The sequence below is a fragment of the Asterias rubens genome, chromosome 10 (assembly GCF_902459465.1).
Source record: "Asterias rubens chromosome 10, eAstRub1.3, whole genome shotgun sequence".
Classification (NCBI taxonomy): Eukaryota; Metazoa; Echinodermata; class Asteroidea; order Forcipulatida; family Asteriidae; genus Asterias; species Asterias rubens.
The window spans coordinates 3,730,498-3,756,125 of record NC_047071.1 but is presented as its reverse complement, the minus strand read 5'-3'; the positions used below and the strand labels follow the sequence as shown (position 1 = coordinate 3,756,125).

General features: G+C 37.9%; 2 protein-coding genes across 2 annotated transcripts; one reads left to right on the top strand and one right to left on the bottom strand.

Annotated features, from left to right (window-relative positions):
• Positions 1-1,217: 1,217 nt before the first annotated feature.
• On the bottom strand, positions 1,218-7,988 carry LOC117295733 (cotranscriptional regulator FAM172A-like). The gene is made up of 11 exons (XM_033778452.1): positions 7,823-7,988; positions 7,186-7,256; positions 6,846-6,963; positions 6,022-6,465; positions 5,651-5,814; positions 4,869-5,060; positions 4,490-4,567; positions 4,214-4,333; positions 2,697-2,810; positions 2,377-2,461; positions 1,218-2,165 (listed from the first exon to the last, which is right to left on the bottom strand). Exons 3-11 carry the CDS (start codon positions 6,934-6,936, stop codon positions 1,921-1,923), a joined length of 1,533 nt encoding a protein of 510 aa, XP_033634343.1. The 5' UTR covers positions 6,937-6,963; positions 7,186-7,256; positions 7,823-7,988; the 3' UTR covers positions 1,218-1,920.
• Positions 7,989-9,258: 1,270 nt separating this feature from the next.
• LOC117295551 (insulin-like peptide receptor) lies at positions 9,259-25,351 on the top strand. Its single transcript, XM_033778248.1, has 4 exons — positions 9,259-9,680; positions 10,630-10,772; positions 23,866-24,411; positions 25,254-25,351. The coding sequence occupies exons 2-4, from the start codon at positions 10,673-10,675 to the stop codon at positions 25,349-25,351; spliced, it is 744 nt and encodes a 247-aa protein (XP_033634139.1). The 5' UTR covers positions 9,259-9,680; positions 10,630-10,672.
• The last annotated feature ends 277 nt before the right edge of the window (positions 25,352-25,628 follow it).

Genomic DNA, 25,628 nt, shown 5'->3' with positions numbered 1-25,628 from the left:
CCATGTTATTAATTATTGTATGAAGTCCTTATCCAATCCAAAACTAATCAGAAAATAAGCCAGCTACCACTTCTACTGGGGAGTAGGGTTTAGCCAGAACACCTGGGGGCGTTAGTATTAACTGCATTAAACCATTGGTAATTACGATGTGAGATTTATATCAATTCAATTAACAAAGAAAATCAGAAAAGAAGACCTTTTACAGGAAATAGTTATCCCTGCTTTGAAGTGGGGTTAAGTTTACCCTAGATTTAATGTTTAACTTCCCCAAGAATTCAAATCAAATCCTTTACAAAATGAACAATTACACATGATTTATTTACATAATTGAATCCATCTTTCACACAAACAGTCACATTTTAAATATCATTTTAAAAATGGGTGATATGGAAGTTATTGCCTTTAGAAAATATATACATTGTGTATCAAAATATGTTATATGTTTTTTATTTGGACAGTGATCACAAAAGCTTGATTTTAAAAGGGTGGGGTCAAGTTTCAACAACCCTCAAATTTCACAAATCAAATCAGTAATTTTTCCTTTAAGTTAATAAGGTTTTTCCCCATTAATTCAGCTTTTACCTCCATCCCATAATTATTAAGGTTTTGCAATATTGTAAAAGAAAGTAGTTAAAGATCCTAACACAATGTAATCCAGCTGCTTAAGCAAACATTTCCCTCGGCTATTATTTGCGTTTATACAAAGGCCCTTTTGGTTAGAGAGTAGTTTGCAACAGCCAGTTCTATTTTCTCAAAAAAATATTGTTTACCATTTTTCTGCTTAGCAAAAATAAGCCAGACACCACTCACAGAGGGTACACGTCACATGGTATTTTGGCTGGTCACCTAATTATTCCGGTCTGGTAAGCATAATTTTGTTTTGCTTAGATACTCTTTGCGCTTAAAGACAGTGGACACTATTGGTAATTGTCAAAGACTAGCCTTCACAGTTGGTGTATCTCAACACACGCATAAAATAACAAACCTGTGAAAATTTGAGCACAATCGGTCATCAAAGTTGCGAGATAATAATGAAAGAAAACACCCTTGTCACACGAAGTTGTGTGCATTTAGATGGTTGATTTCGAGACCTCAAGTTCTTAACCTGAGGTCTCGAAATCAAATTCGTGGAAAATTACTTCTTTCTCGAAAACTATGGCACTTCCGAGGGAGCCGTTTCTCACAATGTTTTATACCATCAACCTCTCCCCATTACTCGTCCCCAAGTAAGGTTTTATGCTAATAATTATTTTGAGTAATTACCAATAGTGTCCACTGCCTTTAAGGCGACTCTGCCCTAGTTTTGAGCAGACCCCAATCCAATCAATCCCTACCTCAATGATCCAACAGAGTGATGAATAACCCAAAGGCTGAATTGAAAGAAATATCAAACAAATAATGAAACCTCCACCGACTTTAAGCCTAAAATCCTCCTAAGCTACACAACCATGTTATGCTCTTAGGCATAGCATTGGTTCCACTCACATTATGCTAACAAAACTAGATATCAGAAATGCAGTTGTGACAGTCTGCAAATATCATAAATAGCAGCAACAAAAGATTATAAAAAGCAACAAAGTTTTCATTATAGCAATGGATCACCAAGGATCCACTATTATCAGAATGATTTTCTTGTATTTTCCTACTATGAAAGCTACACAACTGCAGTAAAAACAAAAAGATAAAATTATCAGACACAGCAAGACTGTGTACCGTATTTTTGCACATCTGAGAAACCAAAAACAAGAAAACTTAGATGAAAAGGTGCTTACCTGTTTGTGTTATGACACATATTGACAAACATTTTAAGTATTATCATAATTATCTTTATTTCAGTTTTCCCTTCAAAGTAAATCGGAAAATTTCAAGCAACACAGGAACATATTTTAAAAACTTAGAAAAATGGTTTTACAAATGTTCTTAGACTTGTGTGTCAGCTGGTCCATTCTCTGTTTCCTGTCCCTGGCTGAACTCTTCCTTCAACTCGGTCTTTTCTGTCTCTACATCCTTCCTTACTTCATCAGACGTTTCTTTAACTTCTGGTTCAGCAACTTCTGGACGAGGGTTTAAGGGTTTGATGTTTTTAACCTCGCCTTCTTTAGTTGCAAGGAACTGGAAGATGGAGTCGATGCTGTAGTGAGACGTTTCTTCATGCTTCATTGTACCTGTTGGTTTTTAACTAATAGAAGTTAATTTTCATAAGGGATGAAGAATATCCACTTGCTGGGTTGATGTTCTTTTGAGATCTTTTCTTGCTATATTTTCTACTTTGGAATTCAATCAACTTCTCAGAATGTTAACTTCTATACTATAAATTCCTCCAAGTGTGTGAGATTTTCAAGGCGTCTTAAATAAGTTTTGTGTTAATCCTCATACCTGCTGAAACTCTCTTGCAATCATAACCCATATCATCAATAACAGTGTCTAGTGGTTTATTGGATGACACCCAATTCACTGCATTCTGTAGGTAAATAAAGAATCATATCTCATGAAAACAGAGGCAAGATAACTAGAAAGTAGGCCAATGGCTGTACATTGAGTTACAGCATCTCATTATTTATGGAAACAGGTGTGCGCGCATGCAACAACTGGTTGTGAGTTCAGTTTTTCATGTACAGCTAAAGACCTGCTTTGATCTTGACGACACAACCCTTTTTATACCACAAGTTTATCTTCCTACTTTGTATAAATCTCACCTCAACAAACCATGAGTAGATAGTGTCCAACCTCCGATCCCGGCTCATGAAGTGAACGGAATCAGTGAAGGCGATGGCAAAAACCTTCCCAAAGCTTTCCAGTTTTTTTGTTGCCTGAAGAAAAAAAATCATCATTGGGTTTTTAATTCATTAAAGATTTATCCAAAGTATCTCATAAACACTGATAAGATGTTCACGCAATCATTGAAATTAGACAACACAAATTAATGGTCTACCGTTTTTCACTTGAAAATAAAAAGACCCTAAAAGTAAAGTTCATACCCCAAAATACATTCCAACCGTGGAATTTGGTCTTTGAGAGGGCAAGGTCAATTCCATTTTGCATAGGGTATTGTTATTATTATATTACTTCCATTGAAAATCTTAAAGTCTAAGGGAAACATTTGAAGGGGCACCAAGGATGTTAAGCAACATGCTTCAACTCAACGATTCCAAAACTGATTTCTTTGTCTGTGCCAACAGTAGATGTCTCAGTTCGCTATCTGATGTTTCCCTCCAAGTAGACTCCGAAATCATCCAGCCTTCCATGAAGATCAGAAATCTTGGAGTGGAGTTTGACCAGGCCATGCGGATGTCCGACCAAGTCACTTCTATTTGCCGATCCGTTAATTTCAGTCTACGCAACCTTTCTCGGATAAGAATGTACATTGATAAGACTACATGCCATGCTGCTGTTAGAGCCCTTGTAACGTCTCGTCTCGATTATGCTAATTCTCTTCTCTATGGAATATCATCTGTTGACTGTCAACGCCTTCAACGGCTCCAAAATCGTGCAGCTAAATTGATCTACCAGGCCAAGAAATATGACAGAGTCACTCCCATTCTTCACGATCTTCACTGGCTGACAGTCTCCAACCGTATCAACTTCAAAATACTTACCCTGGTCTTCAAATGTCTCAATACCGCCTCTGCACCTTCATACCTAACGGATCTCATTCAGTTGTACAAACCTAACAGATACCTCCGGTCATCTACTGACACCAGACTACTTGCCATCCCCAAAACACGCACCACTACTGGGGAAAAAAGCTTCCACGCTGCTGCCCCCAAACTCTGGAATGATTTACCTCACAGCATCCGCCACTCTAGCTCACTAGCAGCCTTCAAGAAATCTCTCAAAACCCACCTGTTCAACTGATTTGCTTGCTTTTATTTATTCTTTGCTCTTTGTTTATTTTGTGTGTACAGCGCTGTGGTACTTTCCCCTGTTAGTTAGAGCGCTTTATAAATACCTTGTATTATTATTATTATTAAGGCCAAGACCAGGGCAACATAGTCCAAGGCCTCCGTGGTCTCTGTTTAATTCCAGGCCTGCTCTCTTGTAGTTTAAAACACCTTCCTACTTTTTACAGAGGTCGTGAACTTGTGAGTTTGAATCAATGTTTAATCTGTTAAAACACATCTGTAGTTGTTGCTTTACAATGACAACATTATTAACTTGGGTCTACACAAAAACTATGCCAAGAATTTAAAAAAACATTAAATGATAAACTTACTAAATCCATTGTTACCACCCCTCCATAGCTGTGTGCTACTATGGCAACGTGTTTAACTGGAGTGTTGGCCACAAACTTATCCCAGACAGTAAGTCCATGCTCATTTGGGCTGGAGCTTCCCTGTGAAAAGGAATATAAAGACTCATGATGAATCAGATTTAGTATGTGATGACGTCAGGTACTTTGTGCTAAGACATCCAAAGTCCAAAATCACATCTTCCCAATTAATGTCAAGTTCCAAGCCAAACAAGTAATGAAGCAAAGTTATGTCTGTACCTCTTTCCATATTCTCCGACCATCACTGTCAATATAGAAATTGTCATTCGTATTCATCACCAGAACCTCATAACCTTCCTGTAAAACAAAAGAAAATACAAATTATTGAGTTACATAACACCAGGGCCCAATTGCACAGAGCTGCCTGACCAGAAAATATTGCTTAACAATTGACTGTTAGGCATAAATGAGCAGGATATCGGTCACAAAGTGTACACGTTTGGTGGACTTTAGGCTGGTAACCTTATTCTTGTAAGCACAATTTTGCTGTGCTTAGCTACTTTTTGTGCTTAAGCAGCTCTATGGAATTGGGCCATGAACACAAGAAATTACAAGCACATCTACAAAATAGACAGCAAAAAGGTGGAGACAGTTTTACCTTCATAGCTCTCTGAATGTAAGGTATTTGTGTACCACTATCCAAGCAGTCATTAATGATGAGGCGTCGTGCCCACTGGCCGGCTCGAACAACTCCACTACCATGAATTAATATCAAGAGTTTATCGGTCGTCGTTAGAGCATTCTCACTCATGAAGACAAAGCCACTCCCTTCATTCTCATTGTCATCAAGCTGTAACAAGATAACAATACATAAAGCGTTGTTTAAGTCGATTGTAAACAATATGCATTGACAACATCAAACTAAATCTATAAACATACAGCGACAAAGAAATAAGTGCACTTCTTAAAAAACGTATTGAACCAAAAGATTCAATGCAATTGTTGTGCTCTTTTCTGGTCATCAGACCAAGGTAAAGACTTCTTAACTCTTGTCACAATATTAAGATGTTCACTTACTTCCCACTAAGACTGGAGATTTGAGCCAACATCTAATGTCATCAAGAGGCAACTTAATTTCTTACTTGATTACTCTGGAGAGCTGGAGTTCGTTGGTTTATATTTAATCCAGGGACCAGGGCAAAACAAACTTCATATTCACATAAAATCAATCAAAAAACCCCTCGCACAATTTGCAGCGCCCCCCTTCACACCCACCCATCTTGTCTGCCATCTTGCGAGTCAATATGTACACAAAGACTCACAAAAAGATGGAAATGGTAGACATGTATTCTTAGGAGGTGCTTTCCCTATTGTGCAAGGGATCTATACCAGCAGCTCATAGTTGTACTAAGTGATCAAGATGATCGTTCTTCTACTTACATAAACTTTCTTCAGTCCAGCCTCTGTTTCTAGAAGCTCATAGATGTGTTCAGTAATGACTTCACCAAGTGCCTCATAATGCATCTGGTTGTAGCGATGGTCGTTTCTCCTGACGTCAAACTTAAAACCTTGTTCTTCATTTACAATGTGTCTAAGTCTACCCTCTGAAAGACAAAACCCAGAAAATCATTTTGCAACTTGGCTTTCATAACTCTTTAACCAGTTGTCGCTGGGATGTTCTGGTTTTTTTTCCCTTCCAGCCTGATCGGATTGTTTTAGAAGAATCGCGCAATCATTTTTCTTTGATTATGCTGGCACAAAGAAACCAAGACTTTACAAAGCCAAGACAACAAAGATTCAAAGTGTCTTACCTTTGTTAAATGCATAATTGAACTCTGCCAGGGTTTTAGGAAACTGCGTTCCATCCTCCTCATCCTCATCCATGTCTGAATCGCTGAGATCTTTCTGCTCAAGTCCTTGGTCTTCCTTCACCTTCTCCAATCCCTCGTCTTCTTTCAACTTCTCAAGTCCTTCATCTTTCTTGTCCAGTCCTTCCGCCTCCTCCACCTTCCCTTGTGCTTCCTCCTTTTCTGGTACCAGCTGTACCTCCTTCTCTTTCACACTCTCTTCACTCCCTACTTCATTCCCATTCTGGACCAGACCATTGTCTTGTTCAGTCTCTTTTGGTACATGCGAGTCTGTAGTTAACACTGGATTTTCTTCATGATGCATCTTAGGTTGTTTAGGAATCGGAGATGAACATTGAGGCGATGGCTCAACATCATCTGTAGAAGTATCCATCTGAGACTGGGACTCTAAAGATAAAAAAAAAAATAATAATTAGCCGACGGCCGCTTGATGTAACAAATTTGTCATGTCTGGATCTGGATAAATATTCTTAACAATAACATTCTAATTAGAGCAAAACAAGAAGAGAAGATGATGAAGACACTTCATGTCGGGGGGGAAAAACACACAGAGAATTATTCCAGGGAAGTCAAGTAGGGACTGAAAACCCAATCCACATAGTGCCCCCGTGGGATTCGAACCGGGGTCCTAGAGGTGGAAGGTGAAGCAAGACTCCACTATACCAACCTGGCCACTAGAGAAACATGTGTGAAACATTAGCTTGATTTGAGTTTTGATGCAAACGTATAAAATATCTTGAGCGTGAGTTATGAGAAGTTGTGTGTACCTTGTCCATCTTGATCTACAGACATCTGAGAGTCTACTACTTCTTGTGTTTGCTGAGAATCGTCAGCCGCTTGTTGCGACATCTCATCCATCTTAAGATGCTGAAGAACCACAATCAACTACGGAGGAAATCAAAACTAGAAATTAAAAGCCAGAGTGATGACATAGAATTCAGATATTATTGTATTCCTATTTAGGAAGTTAAAATGTGGTGCTCAGATTAAATATGAAAACTGAAAACAAAAACAAGAAATCTTTGAGATTAACAAAGTCTGTACAAAATAAATAATTAAATAGCACCTTTTTAATGATTTGGAAATGAGATAAATGGGATAATTTACCTGAATAAGTAATAAAGCAACACCAAGACCCAGTCCAATGTGGACTTTATAATCCAGTTTTGTTACTGTTCCTGAATTGTAGAGAAAACAAAAATCTTAATCAGCAGGCTATATATTTTTACCTGAATTTACATGCATCAAAGTTAGCCCTTTATATTTAACAAAGCCCACTTTTTTTTTAACTTTAGATTAATCTTTTAAAAGATGAGTTGCCAATAAACAACAACTAACATTTAATAACAACATGTTGTGCCATAGCTCACCTTGTTGAGCTGTTAATGGCTCTCTTTTAACATCGGTCTGTAAATTGTAATGGCAACAGTGACGAGACCGAAGAGAGCCATTATTATTAATATAATAACAGCTCAACAAGGTGGGCTAGTTGTGACATCACACTTAGGAATTAAGATTAATTCACGTCTTAAGATCAATGTAAGCTCTAACTTAGTGAAATCAGTCCTCGCACGGAATTCCTCAATAAGAAGAAAATGATGAATACATACTTTGACTATGCTTTGACTCGAGTTTGATTGAAGCATGGATGTGTAGAAATTAGACGGTGACAGTGACGACTCTCACTCACTACATCACATGGAATGCAACAACAAAATTGTAAGCAAAAGAGGATCTACCTTACCCTTTGACTATGACGAAACAGTAAGATGTTCCTGATTGAGGAAGAACACGGAAAATGGTTTCCACTGCTTTCAATTTCAGCTTACATTGTAAACAGAAACTTTCAAGAATATACAGCTTCTTTCTCCCCCAGGGTGTCAGTTAATGGTGTGTCTTTGACGAAAACAAAATGGGGAAATCCCAAACACAGTAATGATGCAGAGAGCCCTCTGCTGTTGTAAAATTTTTAGCTTCAAACGTCCCGCCGGACGCAAGGGGAAAGGGGCGGGGGGGGGGGCTTCCAGAAGCTGATCGTCAAAAACTCTGACGGGAAAAACAAAAGTATTGAACACAAAACTAACAGTTCATAATAGACCCTATACAAATCAGTATAACTGCAGTTAGTGTTTTGTTCCTTTCAGAAGGTTTGTATGAGTAGTTTAGAAGAGTAACCGGGCGGTGCCCCCCTGCGTTCTGCAGCGGCAAAGAAAACCCTTTCGGCTACTATGGCGATTGGCATTTTTAAATCCCCTTAAAGTTGTACAGAAGGGAGGGTTGTAAATTTATAGGGAGATGCGTTCTTTCCTCGTTGAAGAACTTTCTACTAGATTGGCATTTTAATTTGTTTTTACTTCCCCCTATAAAGTTGTACTAGCTACTGGCTGGCTGATCAACACAGCGCCCTCTATTTAGAACCCTCTTGACTTGGAGGCTGGACTGCCCTGGTTGCCCCGGGGGCCGAGCTTTAAATCTCTTCAGCTGTAATTTCTTCATAGAGAATAAAATGAGGCAAATATTTCCGTATACATGTATGTATACTCTAACTAGTTAGCAATTAACTGTTAAATACTGATCATGGACATTAGTGATCATCTACAAGTACCCATGCTATACTTTTAGATTCACGGTCTGGGCTATATAGGCCCAAGTAAGTTGTGAATAATGCAAAGGGTGGAACTTTTATACTCTTTCTAGTGTTGATTAAAAGTGTTTATGCTTAAAACATTACTTTCAGAATCTGCTTCTAGAAAAATCTCCACAGCAAAGAAAACTGTAAGAAAATAAAATATCCCAATGTTCTGTATCTAAAAATAAAAAAAATAAAAAAATAGACTACCGTGCTATTGTTACAAACTAAACCTATTTTTGTCAAGATGAAATACAAATAAGATAAAAAAAAATGCTGTGCGTGGAATTGAAGATCATGAGGGAATAAACCCTTGGGAAATGCAGGGAATTGAGATAATCCTCCTCAAGAAGAAAGATGTTTTTTTTTTTTTTAATCCACAAAATTACGAATGATCCCCAAACCACCTAATATGGATTGTGGACTAGTCCATAACCTCATCACTGGTCCTCTCTCGTACCCCCGTCACGAAACAATGGATGTCACTGACAGGAACCAGCTCCGGGATATTATGTGTACAAATCAAATGCGTGCATAAACGATGTGCGTTCTGAACACCTAGAACGACGAATAACTCACTCTTAAATTATCAAGTTTTATACCTTCTTGGGGATTTCAAGCTATCCTAAACTACCATGTATTGATCACAGAGGATTTTATTCCCGAAATTTGAGTATAATTTTGGTTTATAATCAGCAGAAGAGGTCAGTGCAGTGTGGTTTAAGCAGCGGTTCGGTAGAGTGTGGAGGTTTTTTTTGTACGGAGAGTTGACCGTGTGTTAGCGAGGTCAGTGCTTTGACGGTACGGACGGACGGCACACAACAACAACTTCCACGACGTACTGTGATCTACGTACACAGCCGGTGAAGTATTTACAACGTGTGGTCATCATCAAAACAGCAATGGTATTTTGTTGTGCTTCGTCACATCGCGTTCGGGATTTCTGTCATTAAAATGCCATCTTGTTGTATTTGTAAGTAATTTTTGAAATTGCAAGTCTTTTAAAATAATTATTGTTATTTTATGTGGGAAGCTTGATCGTTGTGTGTTGAAATGTGAGAGTGGAAGAAGGGCAATTGGTTAACAAATCAACCAACATTTTGTTGACATTTTTTCCATACCGACTTGAATATTTTCCTTAAATACATAAACTTATGCCTAACATGCACTGTATAAACAGCAATTTGGTTGTATGGTAGATGTATAAAGCTCTTTACAAAATACAAACAGTTGCATGTGAGTGAGTGATCATGTGATTTAAATTTTAATCATGAGCTCATTGATTTTTTTGGCTGTAAGTGTAAGTAATGACAAAAAGTATCAAATGCATTTTGATTTATGTACTGTATTTAACTGTTGTGTAGACCCTTACTTACAATACATGATGTTTTTTGTAAAGGAAATGCCAAATCAGATATACATATCAATTTATTGATTTACAAATCATCTGGGAAGGTATTTTTTTTGTTATTCTAAAGAAATGTACACATACTGCATTGCATGCCATGGTTGATTAGCTTAGATCATTCTACTATTACTAAGCTAACCAACCATGTCAGACATGCTTTTAGTTTTTTCTACCAGGCATGCCACTTTATCCCCCAGCTGATCAGCTGATTTTCACATTAAAAAGGAGAAAAAACCCTGCAGATTTAAATTACAAAATTGCTGTTTTACATCATTTATTTAAACAAATATAAACAAGATTCCACATGGATGTATTAGGCCTAATCTTAAATTTTGGAAAAGGTTCTGAATTGCGCCACCACTTTTTCATTCGATATGAAATAATGTATAATCCAATTTATCTCAATGAGATATCCCTTTTTGTAAAAATAAGTGAAAAGATGGTGGCGCCATACGGAAAGTTATCCTAAATTTTCACTACAAATAATAAATGAATTTGTGTTTTTTTTCCATAGTGTAATCATTGATGCTTGAGTGCGTTATATTCAAGTCACCATCATGTATTTGATGACTTCAAAGGACGTACCTGTGGGGTACCTCATTTGGACTCTGTTCATGGTGCTCTTTGTCACAAGAAAAGCTACTGGTGCTGAAGAGAGTAAGTATTCTTCGCATTTACTCCAATCCATCAAATACCCTGAAACATCAAGGTGACTATTTTAAAGTCTGGAGTGGTGCAACACTTTCTATTTTTAAAAGCAGCTCTACTTGTATGACATGGGCCCAGGCTGATGAGAGCCAACAGAGGAATTTATCTTAATGCCCCCGGTCATTGCCTCAGTGCCCCCGGGCATTGAGGGAATGACCGGGGGCATTGAGGCAATGACCAGGGGGCACTGAGGCAATGACCGGGGGCATTAAGATAAATTCAGAGCCAACAGAGGAATTTATCGTAATGCCCCCGGTCATTGCCTCAGTGCCCCCTGGTCATTGCCTCAATGCCCGAGGCCATTGCCTCCATGCCCCTGGCCATTGCCTCCATGCCCCCGGTCATTACTTTTATTAACTGTCTTGTAAAGAGCCAATGTTCTCATTTTCCAATCAAATCACAGTGATTACCCATATCCATGGTTTCAATGCAAACCAAAACCCACCATTTAACGCCCCATGATTCATGAAAACAGATTAAGCACTGATTTATTAGAAGGTGTGTATTTAAACATGAGTCCCTAGTGTTGGATATCATAAGAAACTCCTTGTCTTTCCAGTTCAAATGTTCAGGTATTGCATTGTTCAGAATTAATTGTAAGAATTTCCTGTAAGTAAGGATTTAAAACTAGTTACATTTGAAGGAATCACGTTACTGTTGTAAACCTACGTAGTATGTAAATCCTACCCTAGCGCTGTACATGAGTTGGTACTCACAGATGCTTAAAATCTATCATGTAGCGCAGTTCCAATGCGTAAAAGCCGTGACAGTCTCGCCCTTGCAATTTAATTAAAACAACTTGTTGTTTTAAATGTGGGGCAGCCATGAAGGCCCTGTATACACAATGAATTGTGTAATTGAAAACTAGAGGTGACTTTTGCATTGCATCTGAGGTGGATAAATTTTGCTGGATTTGGTTACATTTTGTGTCGTATTGTGACACTTGAACACAGACTTTTGTCTGAGATATTTATGGCTCCAGATGCATTTAATCACTGTCAGCAAGTTGAAACATTGAATTGAACAAAAAGTGTAGTAATATCAACAATAGTTTGTTTATGATATCATATTCGCCTAGTAATTTATTATACTTCTTAAAAGGTAAACGAAAACTAGTTCATACAACAGATGGCTGTTCTCACCAGCACTGCCAAAGCGGACAATAATAAGCCCATGTCAGGCCTGGACTTTCATCTGTGAAAGGGCATGGCCTTTTTCATTTTGCATAAGACACTTCCATTGGAAAATCTTAAAGTCAATGGGGAACTTTTGAAGGGGCACAAAGGCCAAGACCAGGGGCAACAATGGCCCCAATGGCATTTGTTTAATTCCAGGCACGCCTTGTTGATGATTCAGTATGTAAAATGAGTGTTAACCTGTTAACAATTTCTATTCTGTATGCTCTACCAATGAACTGAAATCCCAGATCATTGTTAATTTAATTCAGGCTTCCTGCATGATGAACGACTGACAATAATACATTGTTTGAATTTTGTTTCGAAGCTTGTTCTAAAAAAATGGGAAGAGAAGAAAAACATGCTGGGTTCAGGCTTTGTGTATGTTGGTTTTATTTTCCAGTCAGCAGAGTAAACTGTTAATCAGTAGACGCAGTATCAGTACACTTATTGATCATGCAAATGAAGCAAGATTGACTTCAGACCTACATGTAGCAGAATGCCCACACTGTATTGTTGACTTATTGAACTGTTTGTGTAAACAAAACAGTGCGAGACTTTGGATTGTTAACAACTTCTGTTTAAATAGAGAGTAGCCTTCGGGTCTGATTTTATGTGGAGGCAATAGGGGCAATTGCTTCTACAATCCTGATCATTGCCATGGTGCTCCTTTAATGTGCAGTTAAACATTTTGATCATAGAGGTGCTCTTTTATTATCGGAAAATTGCCTTGCCGACGAAGGATGTAACAACAAGCCTTGTCTACATGGGCCTAATTCCATCTAATCTTAGTTAGCACACAAATTTGCTTACCACTAACCAGCGTTGAAACCATGTGATTAGATTCTAAGGCTGAAATTCTAAATCTAAGGCCGTGTTGGAATTGGCAGTCTACAGCCCTAAGCCCTTTAAACCTTGTACATGGGGGTCATCTTTATTCTCAAAGAAAGGCTTGCTGTTGTAACTGAGAAGATTTTAAATTTACATTTTATAATGGCATTTTGAAAATCATTCATTCATATCTATAGGGCCTACCATTAAAATTTTGAAGGTCACAATCTATGGTTGATGTTTTCAATGGAAAGTCCAAGTTTAATGTCATTGGGGTAGTTGCTGCTTACATAATTTAGTTATGCAATGGTTTTCACTTCAAACTAAACATCTGTGGGATCAATTTTTTCGCTTCTGAAAAAAGAAAAAAGAAAAAGCACCCAAAATGTATTAAGTTCAGCTGTGCCGGTATCATTTAAAACCTTATTTTTAAAAAATATATTTTTTTTTTGGGGGGGGGGGGTAAATGTGTTCATCACTTTGAGAAAATTACCTTGAATTAAATGATTTTGAAGAAAATGTTCTGAATCTGTTAATCCTAGTCAGGTTTTCCATAGTGAACCATTTTCTATTTGTTATCATGAATGACATCCATAATTAATTCAACACTGAATCGTTAATCTGTTTTGTTGTTTTTCGCGACCCAACTGGTCGTCATGTACAAAGGTTTGTTTACCACCTCGGTACAGCCAAGTGTTTACACACACGCCAGTTTCCCTGGCAGAGTTACCGTGTAGACAAAAACAAAATTGATCTCGTTTTCTCCGTGTCTAATTCTCAGGAAACAACCTTCCACATAGAGTCCTTCTATACACACATGTCAGATCTATTGTAGAATGTTATTAGAAACACCCCATAATCTAACTGGGTTTTTATGTATTGAGAACCTAGAAGGCTCCATGTATGTTATTATAATATCCCCTCTCTATCCAACATTGTAATGCTGGCTGGCTGTGGCGTAGCAGCCTGATACTTTCGTCACAAACAACTCTAGCTTCCCCAGCTTCATGACCCATTTCACCATTGAGCGCTGTTGACACAATCACTGTTTACTGTAGCCATCAGCAAACGTAGACCAGTAATGTCTTCCATAGTCCTGGCTTTTTACTGGTGATTGAAGCAGGCAGTACGTGTACATGTTATACATCGGTGACGAGGGCAGGCCTGGACTTGCTGAAACCGAGAACATCCAAAAACAGACGGATTATTTGTTCCTGTTACATTACATTTGTGTCAATAAAGTGGGATGTGTTTTCCTGTTTGTTTGTGAAAATGCTAAACGTTTGGGTGATACGGCGTATAACAGCGAGGGAGAAAATACATTTGTGTACGTGTTGTTGGAAAATTATGCGAATGCGTAGTCTTTTGTGTGTGGCTGTCAAACACAATATCTGTTATCATTAGTTTGCTGATGCCATCCTAAGAAAGCTTAGTACTCCGCTAATGCATTTGAAATAATTTAAGAGTATTTTTTAAGATCGAAGCACCTTTCATTTTGTATGATCGCAGGTTTCACTTTTTGTTATTTTATAAAACATTTAATCTCGGGATTCCGTTGAAAAAAATAAAAATAAAAATTCACGTAAATTATCTATCAAGGCCTAATATGTGAGTATGAAGTCAAGACCTGTGTAGTATAAATTAACATGCCCATACTAATAAAATATGTTTATGTCTTTAAAAATTAATTAATTTTATGTAGGCTAAATGTCTGTAGGCTACACATGAAAACAGTGGTGAACTTCACAATTTTTTCCGTAAGTATTGCGCAGAGCATTTGATAAGAATTTGTTTGGTCAGCATTACGCATTCCCTCCTTACGTCTCCAATGGCTCTAGAGTATTCCCAGGAAAAGTGAAGAGTATTGACAAAGATTTGTCTTCAACAAATGTGTGATCAGTGGATCAGAAGCAATGGTGGCTTGCTTTGCCTGACTGAATGTCTGATGTACATTACACCAGGTTGTCTTTATGGACTAATAGCTCGACTACACCCATTGCATAATATTTAGAAAAAACAACACGGGACAAAAAACAAGTATTCAAATGGACTTTGGTTTATATCCAAATGAATTGTTGATCTACAGTGGGGTTTGTTGGCACTATTGTTAGCTTTTCCCATGGTTCACTTGAAACAAGTAAACACAGGCCTGGAGTTTTATCTTTGAACATGTTGGAAGGGCAAGGCCACTTTCACATATTGCAAATGGCAATTCCTTTGTAAAATCTAAAAGTCAATGTGGAACTTTTGAAGGACACCAAGGCCAAGTCTAGGGGCAACGGAGGCCATGCCTCCAGGGCCTGCCTGTAATTCCAGGCCTGTAACACAAATCTTTTTTGAGATCCCGTTTCAATTATTTGAAGGAAGTAGAAAACAAATGGGCAACATTAATAATGCACGACCTTCCAATGCATCATAATACCAACAAACCTATACAATACGTATTACCATGGCTACATCCAATTCTAAGAGCCTGAGATGCATGTATTGTTATTTAAAACAATACAACATGCTTAAAAGCATGTTGTTTCCAAACCGTATTTCAAATTTATAATAGAGCCAATTTTCCTTTTAGCTCTGACACAACCTACTGAAGTTATGGCTGTTTCCTGAAGGTTTACTAATGGCAACTGGATTAGACATAGTCAAAGTAGAGATGCTATCATTCTGTAGCAGAGCATAAGATTGTAAAAAAGCGGAAATATTTTTATCTCATTAACTGTAATTGCAATGTCCTTGGGTTATTTTTTACATGAAGGTATTCTGTAGGCTTTGTGCATTTCATATATTCCTCAGTTTTCATTCATTTTGGTGATCATTTGTAAATATTTATATTAGTTATGCGGGCATGGGTAAACTTGTGTAGTAAAAGCAATTAGCTTGCAGCAGTGCCCCAATCAAATTGAATCACATCAATACAACAGTGTTTTGGGTGTAAACAAAAAATTGTAGAAAGTTTTAGGAATATTTTTAAAACAATTACATAAAAAGTAAAAAAAACAAAAAACTTAATCCTTCATCTTCACTGTGAAATTACATCAATTTTTTTTTTAGGGAATCAGATTGGTTACATATGTAATATCTTGTTATCCCGCCTTTCACTTCTGTAGACCCTGGTTCACATCCCCTTTGAATTGTGCCTTGTATTGTTGAGTGGATTTTCAGTCCAAACCTGTGTGCCTGACCTGACTTCATCTTGTGAAATTCCTATTTGGGGTTTTCCTCCCACAATTAACTAAACATTTCTTGGTTATTGGCTCAACATATCAGAAACCAGTTAAAGGAACACATTGCCTTGGATCGGTCGAGTTGGTCTTTGAAAAGCGTTTGTAACCGTTTGTTATAAAATGAATGTGATTAGAAAGATATTGTTAAAGTAGAATATAATGATCCACACAAGTATACTCGAAATTGCGTGGTTTTCCTTTTACCTCGTCGACTAACACGGTCGGCCATTTATGGGAGTCAAATTTTTGACTTGCATAAATGGCCGACTGTGTTAGTTAGCAAAGTAATAGGAAAACCTCGCAATTTCGAGGCAAATTCGTGTGGATCATTGTATTCTACTTTTAAAACATCTTTCTAACCATATGCATCTTGTAACAAACGGTTACAAATGCTTTTCAAAGAACAACTCGACCGAACAATGAGTTACTTGATATATGTCTTTATTTGAAGTAAATTGAAATTACAAAAATATCCTTTCATTTATTTGGAATTTTTCCTTGCTTGGAGACGCCACCTGTTTATGCGATGTTGTTTCTCGGAGCATGAAATTCACTATACCTCGCTCAATTACTGTTTAATTTCAATACTCGGCTGGTATTCCCAAACCTAATTGTATTTCCTTGGAACTTCAGTATTTGTGTCATTTAGAGTGAATATTACATGTGTTTTCACGGTTAATTGTTCCCATGGGGAGAGAAATGGAATATATGTAAGATATATCTCTTGGGGTAATAGAAGGATGACAGTAAACCTTGCATGGATCACTGAATACTATGACAGTCAAATAGTGTAGGGTGTAATTAGGCATTGACAACATGGACTGTAGTGGAGGTCGCTGATTTAGGTAGAACGGGAGTGCCATACATGGGGGAGGGGGAGGGGGAGGGGTAGGGGGAGGGGGAGGGGGAGGGGGAGGGGGAGGGGGGGACTGGACAATTACACAAATGTTGATGATTATTTGGAAAACATACCTTCTCTTGTTAGGGACTTGGGGATGCCTTTTAAAAAATTGCTGAGAAATAAAATGAGAGGTCACAAATAAACAAGCTGTTTGGAATTATCAAAGATTGAAATGATCCACATCTGACATGTCTGAAGTCTTGTTTTTTCCCCCACACTTTTTGTTTCCGCATCACTCCTTTCTAATTATTTACCTTGGCTGTAGAGTTCCATTTTCATTATTGGCTCGTGCTACTCTAAGAGCTACTAGGCTTATAGAATAAACAAACTATCAAAGTCATCCTTCACTCCCATCACTGGGTCCCTAGCATAAACATCAGTCACATCAGCAATAAGCAAACCAATTTTTTAATTTAGGAATTATTTATTATGCTCTGTGCGTTGGGCGTGGATTAACCAATATACGCAAACCGCAAAAAATAGTGGAGCATATTTATCGATCCCTGAAGTGTCGACAGTTAATGGCATGAAACAAATACTAGTGATTTATGGTTGCATCTACCAGCAGTACTGTCAGCCATCTACTCCTGCATAACAACTTACAATAACAGATCTATTAATCATAAAAATGCGAAAAATAGAAAACATGAATAGGTGGGTCAATGCAGTTTGATTTCTTTCTAAACGTAGAACTTGGCCAAAGCCTTGAAATGTGTTTTTAGAAACTAGTGTACATTGTAAATGCCATGTTTACCTGCAATTGCTACTCTTAGATAAAGCAGGTGTGAAAGCAAGTGCAGATTGCTTTCTGTTGTTTCCGTCTAAATTTAACCCTTAGAATTCCTGAGTCAACAATTTTACGTTGTTTTCCATGCAGAGATCGATATAAAAAGAGATAATTATCACCCAAGTCTAAATTTTCCTGGGTGTGTATATATCATAAAGCAATCTGAATGAAGGTCCCCGGTACACAAAGCCTGGTTAGATGAGTTTCTGATGTAAACATCTCGGGACCCCCCCCCCCCCCTGTTATTTTGTTAACCAGTGCTTCTCATCATCACACCAAAGACTCTAGGCAACTGTGCAGTACAATCATATCAACATCATGTACAATATTCAAGATTTAAGTGCTTGATAGTGCGCATCTGAAATTCTATTAGCTCTGCTGAAATTAAGATGTACATGTTTACCTCAGATTCACCTGTTTTGAAGCACACCTGATTTGCTGATTAATTGAAGATTTATCGTTTTTGTCTTGTTTTGTGGTTATGCTTTTACTTTGACATGTTTTTATTTTTATTTTTCGATAGTTGATTGTAAAAAGTAGAATGAATAATTCACAATGGCTATCAAAGTCACTGTTTAAGAAACTGAGTGTGAGTAAACAAAAAAATTATCATCAACATATGGGTAGCATTTAATTTATTTTCATTCTTTTTAATATATTTCTTCAAATCATTATAAATTTACCCAGTAATTTTCCCTTGTGGGTAAATTATTTGATAAGTTTACATTTCATATGAAACGGTAACAGCAAAAACAAAAGTTAAAACTTCTATAATATTTAACAATATTGTCAACAGCCCTCATCCACTTCTCCCATTTCCAAATGATCAAGCAGCCACATCATCAATCATGTTGTCCACTGAGGTTTGCCTAATTTCATCTCACTCTTGTCTCTGCTGGATTTTCTCACTGAACATTTCCACACAGGTGTTCCTCGCCTCCGAGCTTGTTGTTTTTGTCTTTCCTGGCGACTGCTGGAAATGCGGGAATTGACCTGTCTTTGTTGGTGGTCATGGAGTCCTTGGTCCCATGCCTTCTTCCCAGGCAGAGCATAATTAAGTTAACATTTATTACATATTTACACCAAAAGAAAGGTCTATTTTGAATACACAGGGATGAAGTTATGTTCGATGATTGCCTTGTAGGCCTGTCGTGTGCAAGTAAATAAAATATTACCGTATATTTCACATTTGACGTGGCCCAACATTTCAAATCCTCACTGTCTTTTATATTCGAATGAGGAATAATAGTGTTATCTGCCCACGTACGACCAACGTCTTTTGTGTGAGACACGTTTTTAGAACGTTGAGGAACCCAAATGGAGACTTTACAAACATGACGAGAGATGCAAGATTCTCAATGTATTTACAAAACAAGTTTCCAGACAGTTTCTTGTAATTTTGTAGTATTTGATTTACCATAGATCCTTTTATAGAATTCAGCTTGTATGACACTCAGGTGTCTTGCTCTATCCATCTTGGGTACAACTCCCACTCCTTCCTCTTTTCTACAGGTCACAACTTGCATGCCTCTCTGAGCATGGCCTAATTTCATGGAGCTGCTTAAGCACAACAAGAAAACTAAGCATACTAAAATTATGCTTACCAGAACAAAGTTAAACCAGCCAAATTACCATGTCACAAGTAACTCTCCTGCTCGTTTCTGCTTTGCAGAAAATTGTTAAGCAATAAATTCTGCCTAATTACATGTAGCTCTATGAAAGTGGGCCTAGTCTGACCAATCTGACCGGATTGACCATGGTCTGTTCATCTGCTTTATAACAAGCTGTGCCAAACAGCGGCCAAACAGCAGCTAAACTATGGAGGTAGAAATAGATGTCTGATTATTACTCCATGGTAAGATCATGGTCAGATTTCTCTCACAAAGCATGGACTTTCCTAGAAGTCTCTGCTTGCCCTTAAAGACAATGACAGCCATGACTGAAACATCTGGAGCCAATATTTGGTTGACCTTTGTTGCTGGGTCCACTTCAGGTTTTATTTGATGTATTTTGTGTTTTCTAGACTAGACAGGGGAGTTTGGCAGGGTTGTAGTTGGGGGAGCGAGGGGTGGGTACAAAAATATGGAACATGACATGGTTGGAATCGTATACACGTACATCTGCCCACAATTTTATTTTAGTTGATGGTTTTATTTGATTGAAAATGCTCTGAGAGCGATGAGAAAATAGGTTCTTATTGAATAAATGTTGCATTATCACCCAGTAGAAAGAAGGCTGGTACATGTAGGAGCAGGAAACCCTAGTATTTCAAAGGTTAGAGTGTTTAGCACCAGCTTGACCATTTGCTCTTTGAATGCGTCATAGTCAAATACTTGTAGTTGTACTCAAAATTTTGTTGACGCAAAGTCATGTAAAGAACGCTGGAGTAAATGTCAAACAGTCATTGCAGAACTTAGATTGTTGACAATAATCTTCCCTTCGACAAGCCCTGAACTTGGTGATCACTTTAAGTAAAAACACCCCCCTATCTAGGCCAGGCATCCCTTTGACATGCTGTGGTAATTACACAAATTTGAAGAAAATCTTCTCTGATGTCAACAGGTTTTGTGTGTACTTCACAATCACTCCCACTTGTCTGGGATCAGTAGCTCAAAGGCAAGCCTTGACTAAAAATAGAAGGGTTATTTAGATCTGTAGTATATCAGGCACCGCCTGGGCCCAATTTCATAAAGCTGCTTAAGCACAAAATTAAGTAGCTAAGCTGTTAAAAAAAAATTTGTTTGCCTACCAGAACAAGTTTACTAGCCTAACTACCATGTCACAAGTACAATTATCCTGGTAATTTCTACTTTAGAGGCAATCGTTATGTAACATTTTCTGCTTTTTAAGCAGTTCTACAAATTGGGCCCAAGCATCAACTGGAGACCTAAGCATCATGTCCTAGACCCTAACATCACCATGAACACAAATCAAGCTGAGTGAGGGACAGAGAAATATAACTATAGTTTGGTTGCCTTTGGCTCTTGTGTTGTGTGGGTGGGTGTTACCTATTTTTAAATGCCATGCAATTCAGAAGATACTTGTCCGTAATGACAATGAGGAAGATTGTCTGAACTCCCAGAGCCAGAGTCCAATGTTTCATGGGTTTCAGATCCAATCAATCCTTAGGGTATAATATATTTTGTTTTTCTTCTCTGAGGACTATGGTTTAACATTTGGCAAACAGATCTTCATGATAAAAAGGCTTCCATATGGTAAACATATTTTGGTGTAAATTTTAAGTTAAGTCCTTCTTGAATAACGCCTGTATCTCTTAGGATACAATTTGAGGGGAACAAAAACATATATCTTCTTTTTTTGCCAGGAGAACTGATCAGTCCTGGAGCTTTTTTCAAACCTCCAGGGCTCTGGGCTTCGTTTGATGTTGGAAAGACTGTGCAAAATGCGCAGTGCTCCAAGATTGATGATGGGGCCTAAGCCAGAGCCGGAGCCCAAGCCAGAGCCTGAGCTCAAGCAAGAGCCAGAGCCCAAACATGGTTTGGAAAAAGGCCCCTGTGGTGAAGTTGTTCCAGGAGCTCTTTAATCTGTCTTTGCTAATTAAAGCAAACCATGAAAGGCAGTCTAAGTAGTGCACCTGTTGGATTCACCTGTTATGTGATTAGACCAGGTGAATGGTGCATGCAGTTCATGACATTTAAGTATGTCTATTGCTTTTGAGCAATATTGGACATTTCTTGGAAAAAAATGGTCTATAAAAAATTGGAAAATTCTTCATTGGAAAATTTGGGAAAAAGATGATAAGTTGGAGAGGCTCAAAGAATCCGAATTGGTTTTCTATTTGAATTGTTTTTTGTTTGAAATATGATTTAAAATTTTATAGGAAGAAAGAAATTGTGAATGTTTGGAACAACTACAGAGGGCCAACATTGACCTGACCTTAAGTTCTAATGCATAATCCTTAGAATACAAGACTTCAACCAATAAACATACATGAGAACATTATGTAACAAAATGCATGCATAGCCTGTGACTTCATTTTCAATGTGACAGGCACACTATGTGTTTTTTGCTGTTGCAAATTCAGATATTAAAGGCAGTGGACACTATTGGTAATTACTCAAAATAATTATTAGCATAAAACCTTTCTTGGTGACGAGTAACGGGGAGATGTTGATGGTATAAAACATTGTGAGAAACAGCTCCCTTTGAAGTGCCATAGTTTTCAAGAAAGAAGTAATTTTCGAGACCTAAAGTTTAGAACTTGAGGTCTCGAAATCAACCATCTAAACGCACGCAACTTCGTGTGACAGGGGTGTTTTTTTTTCAATGACCGATTGAGCTCAAATTTTCACAGGTTTGTAATTTTATGCATATGTTGAGATACACCAACTGTGAAGTCTAGTCTTTGACAATTACCAATAGTGTCCACTGCCTTTAAATGAAAGGACACACTTAAAAACAGTTACACTCTACACTTCCTTGAATTCAAACGTCATTGATTTCACACATGTTTTGGAGGTTCTGGAGATATTCCCATGCTTGATATTACATTACAAACAGGAAACAATTAAACTGTTATCATATCGTGCTGAATATTTACCTTGAAATTGATTCAGGAACAAGCTACTTTAGACCTGAATGGATTGCCAATTACTACTTCCTCTTTATCCTAGTCAGGTAATTTGAGACAACTGATCTTTGGTAGGGTAGGGGGAATGGGTGTTTACCTATCTGTAGTGGCACCAATATTTGATGGTCCATGATTTATGTAGCACACAAACACTGGGCTACTTGGACTCCATTTATGTACTTAACTTCTTGCAAACAATTAGTCTTGGCCAAGGCGTTGTTCTTTATCACTCAATTATCGTGATGCCCCACTATCTGCACAGCCTAAGTAATACATTAATCTGAATCTTCGAATGATAGGGGGGCGCTCATACAAATCGAATAATACAAAAGTTTGAATTTTTGTTCATCACCGATGATTGGATCACCCACATGGTTTGTGGTTTCTGGTTCGTTGCCCTCTATCTGTGAAATAGGTGCACTGTGTATACAGTATTTGTCACCACTCACAATATTGTGTACGAACATCATGCAACAACACTAGCAAAGGCAGGTTCTGAAAATAAAAATTCAAAAAATTCACAGGACTCTGGGAATGCGCTAACACACATCGCTGTATGGGTAAAAACCAAATAATAAATGCATTTTATTTGCATTTTATTTGTATCCCACTGAAGGGCATAAAATTAACAAGCGTGCGAATGTGTCATCAGGTATGCCAGCATTTTCACTTTCAATTGATACAAGCTTTTAATGAGGCCAAGGTTATGTTTAAAAAAAAATCCTTAGTTTTATGTGAAATAATAGTCATGAGGGGTGTAAAACTGGGGAAAATGAATGAGACATCAAGTGAAATGTAGCAGTAAGATCAGGAAATGAAATTAAAATACTCACTAGTTTGTTTTTGTTATTTTGTCCCTTTTGCCATTGCATCTCTTGATAAAACCTCTGTAATAAAATGTTTGTGTTTGTCCCTTGTTGGTATACGTGCGTTCTATAGACTACATGATATATTATTGATATTATTATAAGCACCGGAGTAATGGTCTATATTAAAGCTATTAAATAATGAATGAAGTCTGACACATAAACCCCTCACAGGCCTTGAACTTGGCTCTTAATGGGGCACAGCAATTTGCCTCTGAAAATGGCCACTTCTCTGAGGGAAATGTAAGTTTGTATTGGAATCTCGCAGAGGGCACTGCATCAAAAGTACAGGGCACCACCGTAACTGCTGTGGATGCGGAGGGTTATCTTGAGGCCTGCCCTCGCTTATCTTCTAAATCCACTTAATTTGAAAGAACCCCATGATGCTCAACACTAGTGTCACAGACAAATTTCCCATACAACCCTACAATACTACATTGCCTTTCTACTGTGGATGAGAATCTCAGAGTGCATGCGGTTACTTTTTGAAGTCAAGTACTGTAGTATTTGATAATGTTCTAACTTGGAGAGTAACATATTTTGGCCACATTTCAAATGTTTGGAATAAATTGAGTGTATTGGAAGGAACCCGTTGATTAGTTGTTTGTTGAATAACCATGGTAACACATGTAGTAAAAATCGAATGTTTCTTTTTCTTTTACAGTTTGTGGAAATATTGACATTCGCAACAGTGCTGAATCTTTCACCATTCTACAAAACTGTACAATCATCGAAGGTGACCTTCACATTCTTCTTATTGAGAGGGAGCAACCAGGCGTCTTGAACAGCCTTTCTTTCCCAAAGTTACGAGAGATCACCGGCTTCTTCGTCTTATACCGTGTCTCACATCTCCTGACCTTAAGAAACATGTTCCCGAATCTAGCGGTAATCCGTGGTGATACTCTCTTCTTTAACTATGCCTTAGTGGTGTATGAAATGCTTGAAATGCAAGAGATTGGCCTCCCAAGTCTGGTCACTGTAATGCGGGGTTCCATACGCCTGGAGAAGAATCCTAGCCTGTGTTATATGGACACAGTAGATTGGTCCCTCATCCTTCAAGAGGGAATAGAGAATAACTTTATTGCTGATAACAAGGACCAAGGAGGGTGCTTTAATTTCTGCCCTAAAAAAGACAATGGCCGGACATGTCGACGACAGTCTACCCTGGGAATGAGAGAGCTGTGCTGGTCCAGTGAGCATTGTCAAAAAGGTAAGATTGTTAACTCAGGCATAAATATGAAAGACGAGTCTTGCATAAAGCGACGAAAAAACATCTTCCCAGCAAAGCATTCTGATACAATTTCTAGTTGATCCCTCCACAAACCTGTTATCACAAGAAGATAAAGCTGCGATGTTAGGAGGAGATTTTATCTTCTGAAACGTCTTCCAGACCATTTCTCCTTAACAAAATATCGTAAAGCCATTCTGAACAGTCATACAATTAACCTAAAGATTTTGTATCAGCTGAGGAATCTTACCATACCTTTAACAGATAATTGCGCGGATTGGTTTTTGTTTTCTTAATTTTTTTCCGTCAATTGCTGGTTACTGACCAGTTTTGATTGGGTGTTGTTTTTTGACTTGCTTTGTGTTGACTTAATTTAGTTGGCTTCTTACGAGATATTGGCAAGTAGCATTCCAGGTTTCCTAGAATTGATACTGTAACAATCAGAATGATTAGCATTTAATCCAGCTATAATTGCAGAGATGGCTGAGACTGCCTTCGATAAACCTTTGCAATGGACTCTTTCGTCTTGTACATTAGAAAACAGTGATTAACCTCTGACGTAGTTTGATGTAAAATACATCTGTGCTGTAAAAAGGAAGAGGTAACGTTTGATAGGGGATTAGTCATGATAGAGAAAACAAATGAATTGTTCCTAATCTGAAAGCTTACTTTAAAAAAAAACTTGTACTAGCGATTGTTGTGATAATTTCTGTTCAAAATACTAGGTGTACATTATGCAAGTACAAACTAGAATCCAACCAATATTTGGTTTCTTAGTTTGATTAGCCAGAACTAATAAGTAAGAGCAATATTTCCTGCCCTAGAAAGAGGAAGTGAGGAGAGTCAAGTAGAGGCTGCTCCTCTATGTCTACAGATCTCAAGCTTGAATCTTTCAAGACGCTGGTTGTGCATGACGTTGTAAAGCAAATTCTCAAGCTATGAAGGGGATGAAGTATGCAACGTTTGGGTTAATTTTATTGACACTGTACTTGACTATCTTAAACCATGCCCTATTGGCTCTTGAGTTTGCCAGAAGTTGTCTGCAAGCCAGCTATGGTGATAGCCAGAAGTTGTCTGCAAGCCGGCTATGGGAAGTAGCCAATAGTTGTCTGCAAGCCAGCGTTTGGAATAGCCATAGTTGTCTAGCCGGCTCTGGGGATAGCCAGTAATTGTTTAGCCGGCTATGGGGGATAACTAAT